A 19810-nucleotide genomic window follows, 5' to 3' on the forward strand; every position below is an offset into this window, starting at 1 on the left:
ATTATTACCCCCCCCACCCCATGATATATAAGGTTGTCTGGCGGCATTATTACCCTCCCATGATATATAAGGTTATCTGGCACCGTTACTACCCCCCCATGATATATAAGGTTATCTGGTGGTCATTATTACCCCCCCCCCCCCCCCCCATGATATATAAGGTTATCTGGTGGTCATTATTACCCCCCCCCCCCCCATGATATATAAGGTTATCTGGTGGTCATTATAACCCCCCCCCCCTTGATATATATAAGGTTATCTGGCGGCATTACAACCCCCCCCCCCTCCCATGATATATGTAAGGTTATCTGGCGGTCATTATTACCCCCCCCCCCCCCCCCTCCTATGATATATAAGGTTATCTGGAGGCATTATTACCCACCCATGATATATAAGGTTATCTCTATAATCACAAAAATAATTCATTTTATTGAAGTACATAAAAACATTTAAAAACATTCACTCATAGTACAGATCAAAATAAGCTGGACTATAACCTCTGTCCAAAACCGGCGGTGATATACTGCCTGTATCCCTAGAAAGGGGAAACAAATAGGAAGCTTGTGCATATAGGTATAGGAGAATATATTAGATGGTATTAGATATACAGGATTAACAGCTCCCTCTTCCTATGTGCACAAAGTGCCCTAGTGCATGAAATGTAGAACGCCAAAGCGCCAAAATATACAACCTGCACCAAGGACTGTAACCGGACAGATAGCTTGAACACGCCCAACGCGTTGCGTCGCACGGTGCGACTTCGTCAGGGAAGTTAATCCTGTATATCTAATACCATCTAATATATTCTCCTATACCTATATGCACAAGCTTCCTATTTGTTTCCCCTTTCTAGGGATACAGGCAGTATATCACCGCCGGTTTTGGACAGAGGTTATAGTCCAGCTTATTTTGATCTGTACTATGAGTGTATGTTTTTAAATGTTTTTAAATGTTTTTATGTACTTCAATAAAATGAATTATTTTTGTGATATTACACAGGTGTGCCATTATAGTGCTTTTCTTTCTTTTCATTACATATATCTAGATTACTAAGCATTTCAGCACCCTACATATCCTATATTGGGTGGTGCCCTCTTTATAATCATTACCGATATAAGGTTATCTGGCGGCATTACTACCCCCCCATGATACATAAGGTTATCTGGCGGCATTATTACCCCCCCAACCCCATGATATATAAGGTTATCTGGCACCATTACTACCCCCCCATGATACATAAGCTTATCTGGCGGCATTACTACCCCCCCATGATACATAAGCTTATCTGGCGGCATTACTACCCCCCTATGATACATAAGCTTATCTGGCGGCATTACTACCCCCCCATGATACATAAGCTTATCTGGCGGCATTACTACCCCCCCTTGATATATAAGGTTATCTGGCGGCATTACTACCCTCCCATAATATATAAGGTTATCTGGCGGCATTATTACCCCCCCCCCCCCATGATATATAAGGTTATCTGGCACCATTACTACCCCCCCATAATACATAAGCTTATCTGGCGGCATTACTACCCCCCCATGATACATAAGCTTATCTGGCGGCATTACTACCCCCCCCTCCCATGATATATAAGGTTATCTGGCACCATTACTACCCCCCCATGATACATAAGGTTATCTGGCGGCATTATTACCCCCCCCCCCATGATATATAAGGTTATCTGGCGGCATTATTGCCCCCCCCCCATGATATATAAGGTTATCTGGCGGCATTATTGCCCCCCCATGATATATAAGGTTATCTGGCGGCATTATTACCCTCCCATGATATATAAGGTTATCTGGCGGCATTATTACCCTCCCATGATATATAAGGTTATCTGGCACCATTACTACCCCCCCATGATATATAAGGTTATCTGGCGGCATTACAACCCCCCCAACCCCATGATATATAAGGTTATCTGGCGGCATTATTGCCCCCCCATGATATATAAGGTTATCTGGCGGCATTATTACCCTCCCATGATATATAAGGTTATCTGGCGGCATTATTACCCCCCCCCCCATAATATATAAGGTTGTCTGGCGGCATTATTGCCCCCCCGTCATCCAGCAACCATGAGACTTGCCCTCACCTCTCTTCGTCGCTGCTGTCACTGTCCGTGTCACTGTCGTTCTCTGCGGCCCCGCCCTCAGGAGGCGTCGGCTCAGAATCTCCATCTTTGGCGCTGGTGTCTGACGCGGCTTCTTTCGTGTTTTTCCGGCTTTTTTTTGGCTCTTTCTTCCCCTTTGGTTTTGCTCCTAAAAGAGGACGGCACAAGAGTCACCCCGGTAACATCGCTGCTGCCAACATCCTGCCCCCCTGTGGGCAATAGGGGTAACTCGCCCTCATTCTGTGATCAGCATACTGCCCCCCTGTAGGTGATGGGGGTAACACTCACCTGTCTTGTTCTCCTGCAGGATCCTCGTCTGCTTAATCTCCATCTCCTCATCTGCATCGGTCTGGAGCACCGAGGAAAAAATACCCTAAAAACATCATAATAGAGTCAGGTTCCTGCCGGTGTCACATGATCAGCCTCATCTTACCCGGAGGGCCCCACAGTGACACCGCTCCTGGCCCCCGGGGGGGCCCCACAGGGCCCTGTACATCAGCTCCACCAACCTTTCCGAACCAGAGGTTCTTGTCTCTCTGCTCCCGCTCAGACTTCTCTTCCAGGGGCTGTAACAGAGGGTTTGTCTCCTCCTCCTCCTCTGCCTCCTCAGACACTGCGGCCGCTGCCCTGGAGGAAGGAAATCACAGCGTAAGAAATGGGAGAGGAGGCGGCCCGGGAGGCCGGAGGGCCGGAGGGGAAGCGAGGCGGAGGGCCGGAGGGGAAGCGAGGCGGAGGGCCGGAGGGGAAGCGAGGCGGAGGGCCGGAGGGGAAGCGAGGCGGAGGGCCGGAGGGGAAGCGAGGCGGAGGGCCGGAGGGGAAGCGAGGCGGAGGGCCGGAGGGGAAGCGAGGCGGAGGGCCGGAGGGGAAGCGAGGCGGAGGGCCGGAGGGGAAGCGAGGCGGAGGGCCGGAGGGGAAGCGAGGCGGAGGGCCGGAGGGGAAGCGAGGCGGAGGGCCGGAGGGCCGGAGGGGAAGCGAGGCGGAGGGCCGGAGGGGAAGCGAGGCGGAGGGCCGGAGGGCCGGAGGGGAAGCGAGGCGGAGGGCCGGAGGGGAAGCGAGGCGGAGGGCCGGAGGGGAAGCGAGGCGGAGGGCCGGAGGGGAAGCGAGGCGGAGGGCCGGAGGGCCGGAGGGGAAGCGCGGCGGAGGGCCGGAGGGGAAGCGAGGCGGAGGGCCGGAGGGGAAGCGAGGCGGAGGGCCGGAGGGGAAGCGAGGCGGAGGGCCGGAGGGGAAGCGAGGCGGAGGGCCGGAGGGGAAGCGAGGCGGAGGGCCGGAGGGGAAGCGAGGCGGAGGGCCGGAGGGGAAGCGAGGCGGAGGGCCGGAGGGGAAGCGAGGCGGAGGGCCGGAGGGGAAGCGAGGCGGAGGGCCGGAGGGGAAGCGAGGCGGAGGGCCGGAGGGGAAGCGAGGCGGAGGGCCGGAGGGGAAGCGAGGCGGAGGGCCGGAGGGGAAGCGAGGCGGAGGGCCGGAGGGGAAGCGAGGCGGAGGGCCGGAGGGGAAGCGAGGCGGAGGGCCGGAGGGGAAGCGAGGCGGAGGGCCGGAGGGGAAGCGAGGCGGAGGGCCGGAGGGGAAGCGAGGCGGAGGGCCGGAGGGGAAGCGAGGCGGAGGGCCGGAGGGGAAGCGAGGCGGAGGGCCGGAGGGGAGGCGGCCCGGGAGGCCAGTGTCACCTTGGTTTCTGCATCTTCTTCTCCCGCTTCCTCACGTCGGTCAGGTCATCCTCATCCAGGTCACTGGCCAGAGAAATCTCATCGTCCTCCATGTCAGACAGACAGACATCGCCTTCATTCGGGTCGCCATGTGACACCAGCGCATCCGCAGCGGCCATGTCTCCACGTGTAAGGGTCTGCAAGAGCTAAGAGGGACAAAATATCAGACATGGTAAGCCAGGAGCCTGGGCCATGAGGGGCGGGACAAACGACTACATACCCGAGGGGAGAATGGAGGAGCATGGCATTGAGTACTACACACTGGAGGGGGGGGGAGCATGGCACCGAGTACTACATACCGGAAAGGGGGGGGGGGGGGGGGAGAAAGAAGCATGGCACCGAGTACTACATACCAGATGGGGGAGGAGCATGGCACCGAGCACTACATACCAGATGGGGGAGGAGCATGGCACAGAACATATCGGAGGGAGGGAGGAGCATGGCACCGAGCACTACATACCAAATGGTGGAGGAGCATGGCACCGAGTACTACATACCGGAAAGGGGGGGGGGGGGGGGGTGGGGGGGGGGAGAAAGAAGCATGGCACCGAGTACTACATACCAGATGGGGGAGGAGCATGGCACCGAGTACTACATACCGGATGGGGGAGGAGCATGGCACCGAGTACATACCGGATGGGGGAGGAGCATGGCAATGAGTACTACATATCGGAGGGGGGAGGAGCATGGCACAGAGTACATACCAGAGGGGGGAGGAGCATGGCACCGAGTACATACCGGAGGGGGGAGGAGCATGGCAGACAGTACTACATACCGGAGGGGGGAGGAGCATGGCAGACAGTACTAAATACCGGAGGGGGGAGGAGCATGGCAGACAGTACTACATACCAGAGGGGGGAGGAGCATGGCAGACAGTACTACATACCAGAAGGGGGAGGAGCATGGCAGACAGTACTACATACCAGAGGGGGGAGGAGCATGGCACCGAGTACATACCGGAGGGGGGAGGAGCATGGCAGACAGTACTACATACCGGAGGGGGGAGGAGCATGGCAGACAGTACTAAATACCGGAGGGGGGAGGAGCATGGCAGACAGTACTACATACCGGAGGGGGGAGGAGCATGGCAGACAGTACTACATACCAGAGGGGGGAGGAGCATGGCACACAGTACTACATACCAGAGGGGGGAGGAGCATGGCACACAGTACTACATACCAGAGGGGGGGGGGAGCATGGCAGACAGTACTACATACCGGAGGGGGGAGGAGCATGGTACCAATTACATACCGGAGGGGGGAGGAGCATGGCACACAGTACTACATACCAGAGGGGGGAGGAGCATGGCACACAGTACTACATACCAGAGGGGGGAGGAGCATGGCACACAGTACTACATACCAGAGGGGGGAGGAGCATGGCACACAGTACTACATACCAGAGGGGGGAGGAGCATGGCACACAGTACTACATACCAGAGGGGGGGGGGAGCATGGCAGACAGTACTACATACCAGAGGGGGGAGAGGCATGGTACCAATTACATACCGGAGGGGGGAGGAGCATGGCACACAGTACATACCGGAGGGGGGAGAGGCATGGCACCAAGTACTACATACCGGAGGGGGGAGGAGCATGGCACGAGTACATACCGGAGGGGGGGGCATGGCACCAAATACATATCGGAGGGGGGAGGAGCATGGCACCGAGTACTTTCCCGGGGGTGAGGAGCATGGCACCGCGCCCCGGTCTCTGTGGATGTGGTGCCCGTTCTCGGTGGTTGCTTACCTCGTGCTTGCCTATGGTCTTGAGAGAGAACATGCCGGTCTCCCCGTCATCAGCGATAGACACCCCCGGCAGATCCATCTTCAGCTCCGTCCGTAACCTCTGACGTCTCTGGACCTTCAGCAGCTGCTTTTTCTTCCTAACAAATCACAGAGATTCTGCGGCTCAGTTCACACCATGTGTATGCCTCCGGCCCAGGACACAGGCGGGTATATGGTTACACTGGGACAGACGCCTAACGGATATGTAATGTGAACAGCGCCTAAAGCTAGACAGTCTGGACGGTCACATGACATGACACTGGCCGTATCTTCTGATCATGGCGTGGACGTTATCTGATACCCCCGGGGATGGCTGATCGGTTACACTGTCCCATCCCCCATATACAGAAATGTTACTGACCTCTTGAGGGCCGCCAGCTCCTCCGCCTTCAGTTCCGCTAACTTCTGCTCTAGTTTCTGGTCCTCATCATCCTCGTCCTCCTCGGCAGAACCTTCACCCTCCTCATCAGAGCTGAGACTGCAGAGAGGCCACAGGGGTTAGAGGACAGGATCAGCAATGATACTGCAGCATCTCAGGGGTTAAACAGCCCAGATCTCTGGGGTCTCTGTCCGCAGCCATTACTGCTGGAGCCCGGACACTCAGCCTGTGTCATCAGCATGGCGGCCGTTTGCAGCAGATGGCAGTATACACACTGTATGACGTCCATGGGCGGCAAAGGGCACCAAGTGTTAACGCTGCTTGAGGGTGAGGCGTCACAGGGCACTAAGGGTTAATGCTGGACTACACGGCACGGGCACTAAGGGTTAAAGGACAACTCCTGCGAAATTTTTTTTTGGCTTATTTAACACACATTACAAAGTTATATAACTTTGTAATGTGGTTAAATACCCGGTCTGGCCCCCTTCCCCCACTTTCCGACCCCCGACCCCCCCACCCCGGAAGTTAAAGAATATATACATTACCTATTACGGTCGTCACAGTCCTCTTCTCTGGTGTCGGGTGACGTCAGAGCTGGGGGCGGTCCGGGTCTTCTTCCTCCTCGGCGTCTTCATTGAGAGTGAATGGGAGAGAAAAGGCTGCTGGTGCACATGCGCACCAGCAGCCTTTTCATTGGCTGGAGCGCATCACATGGCTTCCAGCTTGCTCAGCCCTGATTGGCTGAGCTTGCTGGAAGCCATGTGATGCGCTCCAGCCAATGAAAAGGCTGCCGGTGCGCAAGCGCGCTGGCAGCCTTTTCTCTCTCATGGACCCGGAAGAAGGAGACATCGCTGGACGGCGGACGCAGGTGACGGTGAGGCGGACGGCGGGCGAATGGAGTGGCGATCGTCACCGGAGGGATGGTGAGTATGGTGTCTGTGTTTTTTGGGGGGGGGGGGTTCCGCCGGAGTTGTCCTTTAACGCTGCACTAGACGTCATAGGGCACTAAGGGTTAACGCTGGACTAGACATCATAGGGCACTAAGGGTTAACGCTGGAGTAGGCAGCACAGGGCACTAAGGGTTAACACGGCACGGGCAGCTCTTACCTTATTCCGCCCATCGATCCCTTGGATTCCTCCTTCAGCTTCTTGGCCACGTGTCTCCGGAGTTTAGATCTCCAGCTCAGGAGCGACCTGGAGGGAGAGGATGAGTGATGAGGAGCGGAGAGGAGCACAATGGCCGCCAGGAAGACCCCCGCACCTCCTCCCCCCCTACCTCAGCTCCTTCCGTCCCAGCACTTTGATATCTTTGCAGCATTCCTTGATATCGTTGGTGGTGGCCGAAAGCTTCTCGAGATCTGGCTCATCAATGACAATCTACGGAATACAACACTCATTACAACCACTAGGACCCCCCACCACACAGGCAGAACCAGGGTGCCCCCCACCCCACAGAAAGAACGAGGGGTCCCCCACCCCACAGGAAGAACGAGGGGTCCCCCACCCCACAGGCAGAACGAGTGGTTCCACCCTCCCCCCACACAGGCAGAACGAGGGGTCCCACCCTCTCCCCACACAGACAGAACGAGGGGTCCCACCCTCCCCCACGCCCATGGTGTCGCCTCTCACCTCGCTGATCTTGGAGAGGAAATCCACCGGGTTCTGAGCTTTTAGAAATTCGACCAAAGACGCTCGCTGGTATACAGGTCCGTCCTCGTATCCCTCCGCCTGAGAAGAGACAACAGTGGTGAGTATCAACACATGGAGAGCACGCGCACACATACTGGGGGGGAGGCCCGTCACACACGCGCACACATACTGGGGGGGAGGCCCGTCACACACGCGCACACATACTGGGGGGGAGGCCCGTCACACACGCGCACACATACTGGGGGGGAGGCCCGTCACACACGCGCACACATACTGGGGGGGAGGCCCGTCACACACAGCCGGGGAGAGGCCCGTCACACACAGCCGGGGGGAGGCCCGTCACACACAGCCGGGGGGAGGCCCGTCACACACAGCCGGGGGGAGGCCCGTCACACACAGCCGGGGGGAGGCCCGTCACACACAGCCGGGGGGAGGCCCGTCACACACAGCCGGGGGGAGGCCCGTCACACACAGCCGGGGGGAGGCCCGTCACACACAGCCGGGGGGAGGCCCGTCACACACAGCCGGGGGGAGGCCCGTCACACACAGCCGGGGGGAGGCCCGTCACACACAGCCGGGGGGAGGGGAGGCCACTTCACAGATAAATAGATCTGGAGTGCGGAAGGAACATGGAGGGAAGGGTGTATCACAGACGTATCACACATGCGGCACTCACCTTGGGCTTCTTAGTGGACACCAGCTGGGACACAGTCTGCACCGGACTCTCCACATTCTTAAAAGCAAATTTAGGATCGAAAAATCGACTGTCAATTTTATCAGGAGCCAAATACCCTGGAGGGATAGAGGATCAGAGAGCAGCCATTACTATCATCTACAGGAGGAGGAGGAAACGGAGAGCGGCAATTACTTTCACCTACAGGAGAGATCAGAGAGCGGCCATTACTATCACCTACAGGAGAGATCAGAGAGCGGCCATTACTATCACCTACTATCACCTACAGGAGAGATCAGAGAGCGGCCATTACTATCACCTACAGGAGAGATCAGAGAGCGGCCATTACTATCACCTACAGGAGAGATCAGAGAGCGGCCATTACTATCACCTACTATCACCTACAGGAGAGATCAGAGAGCGGCCATTACTATCACCTACAGGAGAGATCAGAGAGCGGCCATTACTATCACCTACTATCACCTACAGGAGAGATCAGAGAGCGGCCATTACTATCACCTACAGGAGGAGGAATCAGAGAGTGGCCATTACTGTCATCTACAGGATAGAACAGAGAGCGGCCATTACTATCACCTACAGGAGGAGGAATCAGAGAGTGGCCATTACTGTCATCTACAGGATAGAACAGAGAGCGGCCATTTTTATCATCTACAGGAGAGATCAGAGAGTGGCCATTACTGTCATCTACAGGATAGAACAGAGAGCGGCCATTTTTATCATCTACAGGAGAGATCAGAGAGCGGCCATTACTATCATCTACAGGAGGAGGAGGAAATGGGGAGCGGCAATTACTTTCATCTACAGGAGGAGGAATCAGAGAGTGGTCATTACTATCATCTACAGGAGAGATCAGAGAGCGGCCATTACTATCATCTACAGGAGAGATCAGAGAGCGGCCATTATTATCATCTACAGGAGAGATCAGAGAGCGGCCATTACTATCATCTACAGGAGAGATCAGAGAGCGGCCATTACTATCATCTACAGGAGAGATCAGAGAGCAGCCATTATTATCATCTACAGGAGAGATCAGAGAGCGGCCATTACTATCATCTACAGGAGAGATCAGAGAGCGGCCATTACTATCATCTACAGGAGAGATCAGAGAGCGGCTATTATCATCTACAGGAGAGATCAGAGAGCAGCCATTACTATCACCTACAGGAGGAGGAATCAGAGAGTGGCCATTACTATCACCTACAGGAGGAGGAATCAGAGAGTGGCCATAACTGTCATCTACAGGATAGAACAGAGAGCGGCCATTTTTATCATCTACAGGAGAGATCAGAGAGCGGCCATTACTATCATCTACAGGAGAGATCAGAGAGCGGCCATTACTATCATCTACAGGAGAGATCAGAGAGCGGCTATTATCATCTACAGGAGAGATCAGAGAGCGGCCATTACTGTCATCTACAGGAGAGATCAGAGAGCGGCCACTACTGTCATATACAGGAGAGATCAGAGAGCGGCCATTACTATCACCTACAGGAGGAGGAATCAGAGAGTGGCCATTACTGTCATCTACAGGAGGGATTAGAGAGGGGCCATTACTGTCATCTACAGAAGGAGGGATCAGAGAGCGGCCATTACTGTCATCTACAGGAGGGATTAGAGAGGGGCCATTACTGTCATCTACAGAAGGAGGGATCAGAGAGTGGCCATTACTGTCATCTACTGGAGAAGGAGAGATCACAGAGTGGCCATTACTATCACCTACAGGAGAGATCAGAGAGCGGCCATTACTATTACCTACAGGAGGAGGAGGAGGAGGCATCAGAGAGTGGTCAGTCCCCATCACTGCCCCCTCCCCCCCGTCAGTCCCCATCACTGCCCCCTCCCCCCCGTCAGTCCCCATCACTGCCCCCTCCCCCCCCGTCAGTCCCCATCACTGCCCCCTCCCCCCCGTCAGTCCCCATCACTGCCCCCTCCCCCCCGTCAGTCCCCATCACTGCCCCCTCCCCCCCGTCAGTCCCCATCACTGCCCCCTCCCCCCCGTCAGTCCCCATCACTGCCCCCTCCCCCCCGTCAGTCCCCATCACTGCCCCCTCCCCCCCGTCAGTCCCCATCACTGCCCCCTCCCCCCCGTCAGTCCCCATCACTGCCCCCTCCCCCCCGTCAGTCCCCATCACTGCCCCCTCCCCCCCCGTCAGTCCCCATCACTGCCCCCTCCCCCCCGTCAGTCCCCATCACTGCCCCCCCCCCTCTTCAGTCCCCATCACTGCCCCCTCCCCCCCGTCAGTCCCCATCACTGCCCCCTCCCCCCCGTCAGTCCCCATCACTGCCCCCTCCCCCCGTCAGTCCCCATCACTGCCCCCTCCCCCCCGTCAGTCCCCATCACTGCCCCCTCCCCCCCGTCAGTCCCCATCACTGCCCCCCCCCCCTTCAGTCCCCATCACTGCCCCCTCTTCAGTCCCCATCACTGCCCCCCCCTCTTCAGTCCCCATCACTGCCCCCCCCCTCTTCAGTCCCCATCACTGCCCCCCCCCCTCTTCAGTCCCCATCACTGCCCCCCCCCCCCCTCTTCAGTCCCCATCACTGCCCCCCCCCCTCTTCAGTCCCCATCACTGCCCCCCCCCTCTTCAGTCCCCATCACTGCCCCCCCCCTCTTCAGTCCCCATCACTGCCCCCCCCCTCTTCAGTCCCCATCACTGCCCCCCCCCTCTTCAGTCCCCATCACTGCCCCCCCCCCTCTTCAGTCCCCATCACTGCCCCCCCCCCTCTTCAGTCCCCATCACTGCCCCCCCCCCTTTTGAGTCCCCATTACTGGAAAACTTGCTTAAATTTACCTGCCAGTAAGATAAAGCCGCCACTCACCCTGACACACCACGAAGATCTCGGCACTCTCGCTGCGGGACGCCTGGGGTTTGGTGGAGTTCACTTTTTTGAAGAAATTTTTGAGGATCCAGAGTAATGACTGATAGTCGGCCGAGCGGAAAATCTTGGTGATGAACCATCCTCCCCGAGCGAGACAGTCGCAGGCGAGCCGCAACGCCATGAGGGAGAGGTGAACTGCAGGAGGAGGAGGTTTAGTGAGTGACAGGGGGGGAGGAGGTTCAGTGAGTGACGGGGGGTAGAGGAGGAGGTTGTCCAGTGAGTGACGGGAGGAGGAGGGAGGGTCAGTGAGTGACGGGAGGAGGAGGAGGGAGGGTCAGTGAGTGACGGGAGGAGGAGGAGGGAGGGTCAGTGAGTGACGGGAGGAGGAGGAGGGAGGGTCAGTGAGTGACGGGAGGAGGAGGAGGGAGGGTCAGTGAGTGACGGGAGGAGGAGGAGGGAGGGTCAGTGAGTGACGGGAGGAGGAGGGAGGGAGGGTCAGTGAGTGACGGGAGGAGGAGGGAGGGTCAGTGAGTGACGGGAGGAGGAGGGAGGGTCAGTGAGTGACGGGAGGAGGAGGGAGGGTCAGTGAGTGACGGGAGGAGGAGGGAGGGTCAGTGAGGGGAAGAGGCAGGGCTCTACAGATAGGGGCGGGGCTCTACAGATAGGGGCGGGGCTCCATAGACAGTAGGTGCACAAATTCCGACCTTGTGAGAAGGCGTCATGGATCCAGTTGGCGCCCACGTTCGGTGCTCCATCATTCAGAACCACATCCGCCTTCCATGTCTGCAGCTGCTTCTTCAATGCCTGAAAGATTAAGATGGCAAGAACGATGAGGCCAGAGAGGAGGAGGAAGGCCGGAGAAGGAGAAGAAGGAGGAGGAGGAGAAGAAGGAGGAGGAGGCCAGAGAGGAGAAGGAGGAGGAGAAGGAGGAGAAGAAGGAGGAAGGCCAGAGAGGAGGAGGAGGAGAAGAAGAAGGAGGCCAGAGAGGAAGAGGAGAAGAAGGAGGAGGGAGGCCAGAGAGGAGGAAGAAGAGGTGGCAAGAGACAAAGAGGAGGTGGCAGCCAGAAAAGAAGAAGAGGAGGTGGCGCGGCCAGACAGGAAGAGGAGGAGGAGGAAGGCCAGAGAAGGAGGAGTGGGAGGCCCTGGTTACCTGTCTGCATGGCTCGCTGGTGATGTCGCCCTGTAGTGTCACCACATTGGGGATGGGTTTAATAGGCACAAGATCCACACCTGGAAGAGAGAAGAATAATGTGACCTCTACAGGATGGTGGGGGGAGGAGCAGAGGAGACAGCGCCCCCAGTGTACACAGACCTCACTAGCATCCACCCACCTATAATCAGACTGGAGACCGGCATGAACTTAGAGGCGACCTGGAGCCTAAAACAGGAGAAGAGGAATGAGTCGCCATCTTCATCATCATCATCCACCAGAGAGCCACCCCGCCCATCATCATCCACCAGAGAGCATCCCACCACGCCCATCATCCACCACCAGAGAGCCCCGCCCATCATTATCCACCACCAGAGAGCCCCGCCCATCATCCACCACCAGAGAGCCCCGCCCATCATCCACCACCAGAGAGCCCCGCCCATCATCATCCACCAGAGAGCCCCCGCCCATCATCCACCACCAGAGAGCCCCCGCCCATCATCCACCACCAGAGAGCCCCGCCCATCATCATCATCATCATCCACCAGAGAGCCCCCGCCCATCATCATCATCCACCAGAGAGCCCCCGCCCATCATCATCATCCACCAGAGAGCCCCCGCCCATCATCATCATCCACCAGAGAGCCCCCGCCCATCATCATCATCCACCAGAGAGCCCCCGCCCATCATCATCATCCACCAGAGAGCCCCCGCCCATCATCATCATCCACCAGAGAGCCCCCGCCCATCATCATCATCCACCAGAGAGCCCCCGCCCATCATCATCATCCACCAGAGAGCCCCCGCCCATCATCATCATCCACCAGAGAGCCCCCGCCCATCATCATCATCATCCACTAGAGAGCCCCCGCCTATCATCATCCACCAGAGCCCACGTCCATCATACACCAGAGAGCCCCCGCCCATCATCATCATCATCATCCACTAGAGAGCCCCCGCCCATCATCATCCACCAGAGCCCACGTCCATCATCCACCAGAGAGCCCCCGCCCATCATCATCATCATCCACCAGAGAGCCCCCGCCCATCATCATCATCATCCACCAGAGAGCCCCCGCCCATCATCATCATCATCCACCAGAGAGCCCCCGCCCATCATCATCATCATCATCCACCAGAGAGCCCCCGCCCATCATCATCCACCAGAGAGCCCCCGCCCATCATCATCCACCAGAGAGCCCCCGCCCATCATCATCCACCAGAGAGCCCCCGCCCATCATCATCCACCAGAGAGCCCCCGCCCATCATCATCCACCAGAGAGCCACCGCCCATCATCATCATCATCCACCAGAGAGCCCCCGCCCATCATCATCATCATCATCATCATCCACCAGAGAGCCCCCGCCCATCATCATCATCATCATCATCCACCAGAGAGCCCCCGCCCATCATCATCATCATCATCATCCACCAGAGAGCCCCCGCCCATCATCATCCACCAGAGAGCCCCCGCCCATCATCATCATCATCATCCACCAGAGAGCCCCCGCCCATCATCATCATCCACCAGAGAGCCCCCGCCCATCATCATCATCCACCAGAGAGCCCCCGCCCATCATCATCATCCACTAGAGAGCCCCCGCCCATCACCATCCACCAGAGCCCACGTCCATCATCCACCAGAGAGCCCCCGCCCATCATCATCATCCACCAGAGAGCCCCCGCCCATCATCATCATCCACCAGAGAGCCCCCGCCCATCATCATCATCCACCAGAGAGCCCCCGCCCATCATCATCATCTACCAGAGAGCCCCCGCCCATCATCATCATCCACCAGAGAGCCCCCGCCCATCATCATCATCCACCAGAGAGCCCCCGCCCATCATCATCATCCACCAGAGAGCCCCCGCCCATCATCATCATCCACCAGAGAGCCCCCGCCCATCATCATCATCCACCAGAGAGCCCCCGCCCATCATCATCATCCACCAGAGAGCCCCCGCCCATCATCATCATCATCATCCACCAGAGAGCCCCCGCCCATCATCATCATCATCATCCACCAGAGAGCCCCCGCCCATCATCATCATCATCATCCACCAGAGAGCCCCCGCCCATCATCATCATCATCATCCACCAGAGAGCCCCCGCCCATCATCATCATCATCATCCACCAGAGAGCCCCCGCCCATCATCATCATCATCCACCAGAGAGCCCCCGCCCATCATCATCATCATCATCCACCAGAGAGCCCCCGCCCATCATCATCATCATCATCCACCAGAGAGCCCCCGCCCATCATCATCATCATCCACCAGAGAGCCCCCGCCCATCATCATCATCATCCACCAGAGAGCCCCCGCCCATCATCATCATCATCATCCACCAGAGAGCCCCCGCCCATCATCATCATCATCATCCACCAGAGAGCCCCCGCCCATCATCATCATCCACCAGGGAGCCCCCCGCCAATCATCCACCACCAGAGAGCCCCCGCCCATCATCATCCACCAGAGAGCCGCCCCCAACCCCCCGCCCATCATCATCCACCACCAGAGAGGCCCTGCCTGCCATCACTCACCATCCCCCGGGGGCCGCGCACAGATCCACCAGCGCTCGCGCCTTCTGCAGAAACTGGAACTTCCTGTTCAGCTGAATGAGCTTAAAGGCCGAACGGGATCGGTAACCTGAGAAGATGACGGATAGCGGTGAGAGACATGGCGGACAATATACTGCTCCTCCCCCGCACTGACGACATCACTCACCCGTCTCCTTGGCCCCTCCCTCCCCTGCACTGATGACATCACTCACCCGTCTCCTTGGCCCCTCCCTCCCCTGCACTGATGACATCACTCACCCGTCTCCTTGGCCCCTCCCTCCCCTGCACTGACGACATCACTCACCCGTCTCCTTGGCCCCTCCCTCCCCTGCACTGACGACATCACTCACCCGTCTACTTGGCCCCTCCCTCCCCTGCACTGACGAAATCACTCACCCGTCTCCTTGGCCCCTCCCTCCCCTGCACTGACGACATCACTCACCCGTCTCCTTGGCCCCTCCCTCCCCTGCACTGATGACATCACTCACCCGTCTCCTTGGCCCCTCCCTCCCCTGCACTGACGACATCACTCACCCATCTCCTTGGCCCCTCCCTCCCCTGCACTGATGACATCACTCACCCGTCTCCTTGGCCCCTCCCTCCCCTGCACTGATGACATCACTCACCCGTCTCCTTGGCCCCTCCCTCCCCTGCACTGATGACATCACTCACCCGTCTCCTTGGCCCCTCCCTCCCCTGCACTGATGACATCACTCACCCGTCTCCTTGGCCCCTCCCTCCCCTGCACTGACGACATCACTCACCCGTCTCCTTGGCCCCTCCCTCCCCTGCACTGATGACATCACTCACCCGTCTCCTTGGCCCCTCCCTCCCCTGCACTGATGACATAACTCACCCGTCTCCTTGGCCCCTCCCTCCCCTGCACTGATGACATCACTCACCCGTCTCCTTGGCCCCTCCCTCCCCTGCACTGATGACATCACTCACCCGTCTCCTTGGCCCCTCCCTCCCCTGCACTGATGACATCACTCACCCGTCTCCTTGGCCAGATGGTAGAATTTATCCTTCCGGCTCTTTCCTACTTTTCCTTTCTTGCCCATAATGGAAAATCTGGAAAGAAACGAAAATCAGTGAAGAAAAACCTGCAGGAGATCTGGGGAACCCCGCTGCTGTTATGGGGGACCCCGCTCCTGTTATGGGGGACCCCGCTGCTGTTATGGGGGACCCCGCTCCTGTTATGGGGGACCCCGCTGCTGTTATGGGGGACCCCGCTGCTGTTATGGGGGACCCCGCTGCTGTTATGGGGGACCCCGCTCCTGTTATGGGGGACCCCGCTCCTGTTATGGGGGACCCCGATCCAGTTATGGGGGATCCAGGGCAGGCACTGTGGGGGATAAGGCTCCTGTTATGAGGGACCCAGGGCCGGCACTGTTGGGGACCCCGCTCCTGTTATGGGGGACGCCGCTGGGCCGGCACTGTGGGGGACCCCGCTCCAGTTATGGGGGACCCCGCTCCAGTTATGGGGGATCAGGGGCCGGCACTGTGGGGGATAAGGCTCCTGTTATGGGGGGCCCCGCTCCAGTTATGGGGGACCCCGCTCCAGTTATGGGGGACCCGGGGCCGGTCTTGTGGGGTCACTCCTCACGGAACGAGCACAAGTCCCCGGTACCCGCCCGCACTGACCTGCGATCTCCGGCTTATCTCCCGTCTTCTCTCTCACGTGGAGAAACACCAGCTGCAGCGACTTCCGGCGCTCGGCGATGACGTCACAGCATTTCTCTTACAGGAATAGAGCGGTAGTGACCCCTAGTGCCTAGCGGGAGTACTGCAGCCGCCTCCTCCAGTCTCCAGGAAGCAGTGCGCCCCTAGTGCCTAGCGGAGAGTACTGCAGCCGCCTCCTCCAGTCTCCAGGAAGCAGTGCGCCCCTAGTGCCTAGCGGGAGTACTGCAGCCGCCTCCTCCAGTCTCCAGGAAGCAGTGCGCCCCTAGTGCCTAGCGGGAGTACTGCAGCCACCTCCTCCAGTCTCCAGTCAGCAGTGCGCCCCTAGTGCCTAGCGGAGAGTACTGCAGCCGCCTCCTCCAGTCTCCAGGAAGCAGTGCGCCCCTAGTGCCTAGCGGGAGTACTGCAGCCTCCTCCTCCAGTCTCCAGGAAGCAGTGCGCCCCTAGTGCCTAGCGGAGAGTACTGCAGCCGCCTCCTCCAGTCTCCAGGAAGCAGTGCGCCCCTAGTGCCTAGCGGAGAGTACTGCAGCGCCTCCTCCAGTCTCCAGGAAGCAGTGCGCCCCTAGTGCCTAGCGGGAGTACTGCAGCCGCCTCCTCCAGTCTCCAGGAAGCAGTGCGCCCCTAGTGCCTAGCGGAGAGTACTGCAGCCGCCTCCTCCAGTCTCCAGGGAGCAGTGAGCCCCTAGTGCCTAGCGGAGAGTACTGCAGCCGCCTCCTCCAGTCTCCAGGAAGCAGTGCGCCCCTAGTGCCTAATGGAGAGTACTGCAGCCGCCTCCTCCAGTCAGCAGTGCGCCCCTAGTGCCTAATGGAGAGTACTGCAGCCCCCTCCTCCAGTCTCCAGGAAGCAGTGCGCCCCTAGTGCCTAGCGGAGAGTACTGCAGCCGCCTCCTCCAGTCTCCAGGAAGCAGTGCGCCCCTAGTGCCTAGCGGAGAGTACTGCAGCCGCCTCCTCCAGTCTCCAGGAAGCAGTGCGCCCCTAGTGCCTAGCGGAGAGTACTGCAGCCGCCTCCTCCAGTCTCCATGAAGCAGTGCGCCCCTAGTGCCTAGCGGAGAGTACTGCAGCCGCCTCCTCCAGTCTCCAGGAAGCAGTGCGCCCCTAGTGCCTAGCGGGAGTACTGCAGCCTCCTCCTCCAGTCTCCAGGGAGCAGTGCGCCCCTAGTGCCTAGCGGAGAGTACTGCAGCGCCTCCTCCAGTCTCCAGGAAGCAGTGCGCCCCTAGTGCCTAGCGGGAGTACTGCAGCCGCCTCCTCCAGTCTCCAGGAAGCAGTGCGCCCCTAGTGCCTAGCGGAGAGTACTGCAGCCGCCTCCTCGAGTCTCCATGAAGCAGTGCGCCCCTAGTGCCTAGCGGAGAGTACTGCAGCCGCCTCCTCCAGTCTCCAGGGAGCAATGAGCCCCTAGTGCCTAGCGGGAGTACTGCAGCCGCCTCCTCCAGTCTCCAGGAAGCAGTGCGCCCCTAGTGCCTAGCGGAGAGTACTGCAGCCGCCTCCTCCAGTCTCCAGGAAGCAGTGCGCCCCTAGTGCCTAATGGAGAGTACTGCAGCCGCCTCCTCCAGTCAGCAGTGCGCCCCTAGTGCCTAATGGAGAGTACTGCAGCCCCCTCCTCCAGTCTCCAGGAAGCAGTGCGCCCCTAGTGCCTAGCGGAGAGTACTGCAGCCGCCTCCTCCAGTCTCCAGGAAGCAGTGCGCCCCTAGTGCCTAGCGGAGAGTACTGCAGCCGCCTCCTCCAGTCAGCAGTGCGCCCCTAGTGCCTAGCCGAGAGTACTGCAGCCGCCTCCTCGAGTCTCCATGAAGCAGTGCGCCCCTAGTGCCTAGCCGAGAGTACTGCAGCCGCCTCCTCCAGTCTCCAGGAAGCAGTGCGCCCCTAGTGCCTAGCCGAGAGTACTGCAGCCGCCTCCTCGAGTCTCCATGAAGCAGTGCGCCCCTAGTGCCTAGCGGAGAGTACTGCAGCCACCTCCTCCAGTCTCCAGGAAGCAGTGCGCCCCTAGTGCCTAGCGGGAGTACTGCAGCCGCCTCCTCCAGTCTCCAGGAAGCAGTGCGCCCCTAGTGGTCCACAGTGATTCCACATTATTAGGACCTGACGCCACAGAGACACTTCATGTATCCTGTAAGGTAGCCTCCTCACCTCTGTAATAAACGCTCCTCCGGCTGCCTGTATATACCGCGGCCTCCTCACCTCTGTAACACACACTCCTCCGGCTCCCTGTATATACCGCGGCCTCCTCACCTCTGTAACACACACTCCTCCGGCTCCCTGTATATACCGCGGCCTCCTCACCTCTGTAATACACGCTCCTCCAGCTGCCTGTATACTGCGGCCTCCTCACCTCTGTAATACACGCTCCTCCTGCTGCCTGTATATACTGCGGCCTCCTCACCTTTGTAATACACGCTCCTGCGGCTGCCTGTATACTGCGGCCTCCTCACCTCTGTAATACACGCTCCTGCGGCTGCCTGTATATACTGCGGCCTCCTCACCTCTGTAATAAACGCTCCTGCGGCTGCCTGTATATACCGCGGCCTCCTCACCTCTGTAATACACGCTCCTGCGGCTGCCTGTATACTGCGGCATTCTCACCTCTAATACACGCTCCTCCGGCTCCCTGTATATACTGCGGCCTCCTCACCTCTGTAATACACGCTCCTCCGGCTGCCTGTATATACCGCGGCCTCCTCACCTCTGTAATACATGCTCCTCCGGCTGCCTGTATACCGCGGCCTCCTCACCTCTGTAATACACGCTCTTCCGGCTCCCTGTATACCGCGGCCTCCTCACCTCTGTAATACATGCTCCTCCGGCTGCCTGTATACCGCGGCCTCCTCACCTCTAATACACGCTCCTGCGGCTGCCTGTATATACTGCGGCCTCCTCACCTCTGTAATACACGCTCCTGCGGCTGCCTGTATACTGCGGCCTCCTCACCTCTGTAATACACGCTCCTCCGGCTGCCTGTATATACCGCGGCCTCCTCACCTCTGTAATACACGCTCCTGAGGCTGCCTGTATATACTGCGGCCTCCTCACCTTTGTAATACACGCTCCTGCGGCTGCCTGTATATACTGCGGCCTCCTCACCTCTGTAATACACGCTCCTGCGGCTGCCTGTATATACCGCGGCCTCCTCACCTCTGTAATACACGCTCCTGCAGCTGCCTGTATATAGCGCGGTCTCCTCACCTCTGTAATACACGCTCCTTCACAATACTGTCCCATATAGTAGCCAATCCCTCCCAATACTGTCCTATATACTATTGTGGTGTCATTAGTTTATACACC

At 58.5% G+C, this 19810-nt stretch overlaps 1 protein-coding gene across 1 annotated transcript in view; it reads right to left on the minus strand.

The window, feature by feature from the left end:
* FTSJ3 (FtsJ RNA 2'-O-methyltransferase 3) overlaps nt 1-16612 on the minus strand; it is a 28126-nt gene extending 11514 nt beyond the window's left edge. The window contains exons 1-17 of the mRNA XM_069978779.1: nt 16506-16612; nt 15856-15932; nt 14844-14949; nt 12480-12526; nt 12299-12378; nt 11853-11952; nt 11149-11343; nt 8314-8429; nt 7617-7715; nt 7264-7364; nt 7095-7181; nt 5970-6086; nt 5571-5706; nt 3784-3968; nt 2635-2752; nt 2414-2498; nt 2108-2273 (exon numbers count right to left, since the gene is read on the minus strand). Coding sequence (XP_069834880.1) covers nt 2108-2273; nt 2414-2498; nt 2635-2752; nt 3784-3968; nt 5571-5706; nt 5970-6086; nt 7095-7181; nt 7264-7364; nt 7617-7715; nt 8314-8429; nt 11149-11343; nt 11853-11952; nt 12299-12378; nt 12480-12526; nt 14844-14949; nt 15856-15922 — 1805 coding nt within the window. The 5' untranslated portion in view covers nt 15923-15932; nt 16506-16612. The remainder of the gene's footprint in view (nt 1-2107; nt 2274-2413; nt 2499-2634; nt 2753-3783; nt 3969-5570; nt 5707-5969; nt 6087-7094; nt 7182-7263; nt 7365-7616; nt 7716-8313; nt 8430-11148; nt 11344-11852; nt 11953-12298; nt 12379-12479; nt 12527-14843; nt 14950-15855; nt 15933-16505) is intronic.
* Nucleotides 16613-19810: the final 3198 nt, after the last annotated feature.

The sequence above is a fragment of the Dendropsophus ebraccatus genome, chromosome 8 (assembly GCF_027789765.1).
Source record: "Dendropsophus ebraccatus isolate aDenEbr1 chromosome 8, aDenEbr1.pat, whole genome shotgun sequence".
In the NCBI taxonomy this organism is placed as follows: domain Eukaryota; kingdom Metazoa; phylum Chordata; class Amphibia; order Anura; family Hylidae; genus Dendropsophus; species Dendropsophus ebraccatus.